Below are 3,924 nucleotides of genomic sequence, written 5' to 3'. Positions count from 1 at the left end.
CCAGGATGTTTCCTGGAATGGAGAGGAAGTCGTACGAGGCTAGGTTGAGAGTTCTCGGCCTTTTCTCGTTGGAACGGCGAAGGATGAGGGGTGACTTGATAGTGGTTTATAAGATGATCAGAGGAATAGATAGAGTAGACAGTCAGAAACGTTTTCCCCGGGTGCAACAGAGTTTTACAAGGGGACATAAATTTAAGGTGAAGGGTGGAAGGTATAGGGGAGATGTCAGGGGTGGGTTCTTTACCCAGAGAGTGGTGGGGGCATGGAATGTGCTGCCTGTGGGAGTGGTAGAGTCAGAATCTTTGGTGACCTTTAAGCGGCAATTGGATAGGTACATGGATGGGTGCTTAAGCTAGGACAAATGTTCGGCACAACATCGTGGGCCGAAGGGCCTGTTCTGTGCTGTATTGTTCTATGTTCTATGTTCTATTATATTGTATGGCACTATTGCCACGTTGAGTGGAACAGACTTTCAAGACTAGGCATCCATGCCACACTGGGGTCCATCAACACCAGCAGAACAATAGTTCAGCACAATCTGCAAACTCATGGTTTGGCATATCCCCCATTAAACCATTACGATCAAACCCTAGTTCAATGAAGAGTGCAGCAAGGCATGCTAGGAGCAGCACCAGATATATCTAAATGAGGTATCAACCTCGTGTAGTTACCAAGACTACTTGTGTGCCAAGCAGCTAAGTAGCAAGTGATACACTGAGCTAAGTGATCTCACAACCAACAAATCAGATCTAAATTCTGCAGTCCTACCACAACCAGTCATCAACAGTGGTGGACGATTGAACAACTCACTGAAGGAGGCAGCTCCACAAATGTTCCCATCCTCAATTTTGGAAGAGTCCAACACATCATTGCAAAAGATAAAGCTGAAGCCTTTGCAGCAATTTTGAGCCAGAAGTACCAAGTGGACAATCCATCTCAGACTCCTCCACTGGTTCCCAGCACCACAAATATTTGTCTTCAAACAATTTGATTCACTTCACGTGATATCAAGAAATGGTTGGAGGGACTTGATAATGCAAAGGCTACGGGCCCTGACAATATTCTGGCAATAGCAATGATTGCACAATGTACATCACCATTCATGACTCCTCAGATACTGAAGCAGTCTGGACTTGCCACATAAATACAGTGGCTACAAGAGCAGGTCAGAGGCTAGGAATACTGCAGCAAGTAATTCACCTCCTGACTCCTCAAAGCCTGTTCACCATCTCCAAGGCACAAGTCAAGAGTGTGATGGAATTCTCCCCACGGCTAGATGAGTGCAGCTTCAATAACACTCAAGACAGACATCCATAATAAAGCAGCCCATTTGATTGATACCATATTCACAAACATCCACTCCCTCCATGCCCAATGCTCAGTAGCAGCATTGTGTACTATCTACAAGATGCGCTGCAGAAATTCACCAAAAGTCCTTAGACAGCATCTTATAAACCCAGGATCACCTCCATCTCAAGGAACAAGGGCAGTAGATACATGGGAACACCCGCAAGATCCCCTTCAAGTCACTCACCATCCTGACTTAGAAACATATCATCATTCCTTCACTATCAATGTGAAAAAAACGTAGAATTCCCTCCCTACAGCTCGTACACTGCAGTGATTCAAGAAGACAGCTCACTACCGCCTTCTCAAGGGCAACTATGGACAAGCAATAAATGCTGGCCAGCCAGTAATGACCACAGCCCATGACTTAATGCAAAAAAAATTGAATAACAATAGTAATTCTTAAGAGATCTCCATGGATGTGCCTGTTAAGTGGTACACTTGATTCAATAAATGGTGAGCGCAACTGCTCTGCTTAAAAAAGTTGATAACGATTTCTAAATAAGATATTTTAGACATATTCCAATGAAGCAATGCTAGATTGAACAGAGTAGTGTTCAATATTTACCTGTCTGAGGTGCAGGCAGGATACGGGCTGTTCGAATAGGACCATTCCGGACAGAATACAACTCCTGAGCCTCGCCACTCATCTGCAAAACAATTAGAGAGCAAAATTCACCAAAGAATTTTTAAAATACTCAGATAATAAATGTTTAATATTTTTACTAACACAAGTCCCTAACATTGTAATTGTGCATTTCAGCTGTTGCTCAAGATCACAGCCCATTATGTTATTTCTGTTTCTCTTATACCTTGTTCTTACTTCTCCTTCTCACTTTAATCTTTTAAAAATTTAACTTATATTTCTCATCAACCTGTTCAGAGATATCCGGAGCAGGTGGGACTTGAACCCAGACCTGCTGGTTCAGACGTAGGACACTACCACTCCACCATTAGACCACCCTCCTTCATACTTTAAACCTTTAATTTGAAACCATCCACAGCTGACCCTTCCCACTCCTTATATCCTCCTCAATCCAGCAATAGTAACCTCCCCCCCGCCCCACCAACCTGATTGCTCTATCGCAAGGACTGTCTATTTCTACCTTTTTCTACCATTTTCTACCTATCATTATGCTTATCTCAATCATTAGCTGTGCCTTTGTAGCGCAAAACTCTACTATTCCCATGTTTTCCTGGCAAACCTGTATCATCCATAAAAAGGTGATCCAAATTTTGGTGCCTCTATCCTAACCTATACCAAACTCCATTCACCTGTCATCCTTGTTCTTATTAATATACAGTACTTTAAATTCCAGTGGACCAATTTTGCAAGTTTAATAGGTTCAATGTTTGCATATAAATCCTGAACCTTCCATGAACTTTTATGATTTGCTACCTGAAAGTTTATGAAATGGCACATGTCTACCATTTTTGGACCTGAGCAGTATCCAGTCTATCTCAGCTTACCCTGGAAGGGGAAAACATTTCAAAATTTGAATAATGAGTAAAACTAGCTGTCAAATGCTGCTACAATGCAGTAAACCCACTAGTGGTTTTCTTCAATTAACAGAATGCTGCCATCAAGCCAAAAAGACATTTTGCCTCCAACACAAATTAGTGTTTTTTATTCACTTGTGAGACGTGGATATTGCTGTGTGGGCCAAAATTTATTAGGCAACAGTGAGGACTGCAGATGCTGGAAATCAGAGTCTAAATTAGACTGGTGCTGGAAAAGCACAGCAGGTCAGGCAGCATCTGAGGAGCAGGATACTCCTCAGATGCTGCCTGACCTGCTGTGCTTTTCCAGCACCACTCTAGTGAAAGACCAAAATTTATTGCCTGTCCCTAGTAGCCCTTGAGAAGGTGGTGGTGAGCTACATTTCTGAATCACTGCAGTACATGTACTGCAGGTAATGTAATTTCTCAGTTCCAGTGCCAATGTGATGCCAGGCATGTAGGCTGTTCATCCCAATGATTGTCAGGCAGTATCAAACAACATATCCCATTGATTATTCACAGCTGGGAGCATGGTGATCATATTCAATGAGCCCATGCTTTCTAAGCCTCAGGAAAGTATTTCCATCATTAGGTGTGATTCTATTTTTGAAAATCTTTATTAAATAAACTGGACTGTGCTAAAAGTTCCATCAGAAAGCAACTTAAGATCATCATCTGGTTGTGTGATGTATATGAACATGCTAGAAGCTATTTGCATCAATACTGAAGACTCTATAAGACCATAAGACATAGGAACGGAAGTAAGGCCATTCGGCCCATCGAGTCCACTCCGCCATTCAATCATGGCTGATGAGCATTTCAACTCCACTTACCCGCATTCTCCCCGTAGCCCAAAATTCCTTGTGACATCAAGAATTTATCAATTTCTGCCTTGAAGACATTTTGCGTCCCATCCTCCACTTCACTCTGTGGCAATGAATTCCACAGGCCCACCATTCTCTGGCTGAAGAAATGTCTCCGCATTTCTGTTCTGAATTTACCCCCTCTAATTCTAAGGCTGTGTCCACGGGTCCTAGTCTCTTCACCTAACGGAAACAATTTCCTAGTGTCCACCCT

General features: G+C 42.7%; 1 protein-coding gene across 3 annotated transcripts in view; it reads right to left on the bottom strand.

Moving 5' to 3' along the window:
• bcas3 (BCAS3 microtubule associated cell migration factor) overlaps positions 1–3,924 on the bottom strand; it is a 1,214,579-nt gene that overhangs the window by 1,053,552 nt on the left and 157,103 nt on the right. For all 3 annotated transcript variants that reach the window (XM_043718098.1, XM_043718095.1, XM_043718097.1), the window contains exon 6: positions 1,916–1,997. In XM_043718098.1, coding sequence (XP_043574033.1) covers positions 1,916–1,997 — 82 coding nt within the window. The remainder of the gene's footprint in view (positions 1–1,915; positions 1,998–3,924) is intronic.

The sequence above is a fragment of the Chiloscyllium plagiosum genome, chromosome 28 (assembly GCF_004010195.1).
Source record: "Chiloscyllium plagiosum isolate BGI_BamShark_2017 chromosome 28, ASM401019v2, whole genome shotgun sequence".
In the NCBI taxonomy this organism is placed as follows: Eukaryota; Metazoa; Chordata; class Chondrichthyes; order Orectolobiformes; family Hemiscylliidae; genus Chiloscyllium; species Chiloscyllium plagiosum.
Note: the sequence above shows the minus strand (reverse complement) of the source record. Positions and strands in the feature narration are given on the sequence as shown.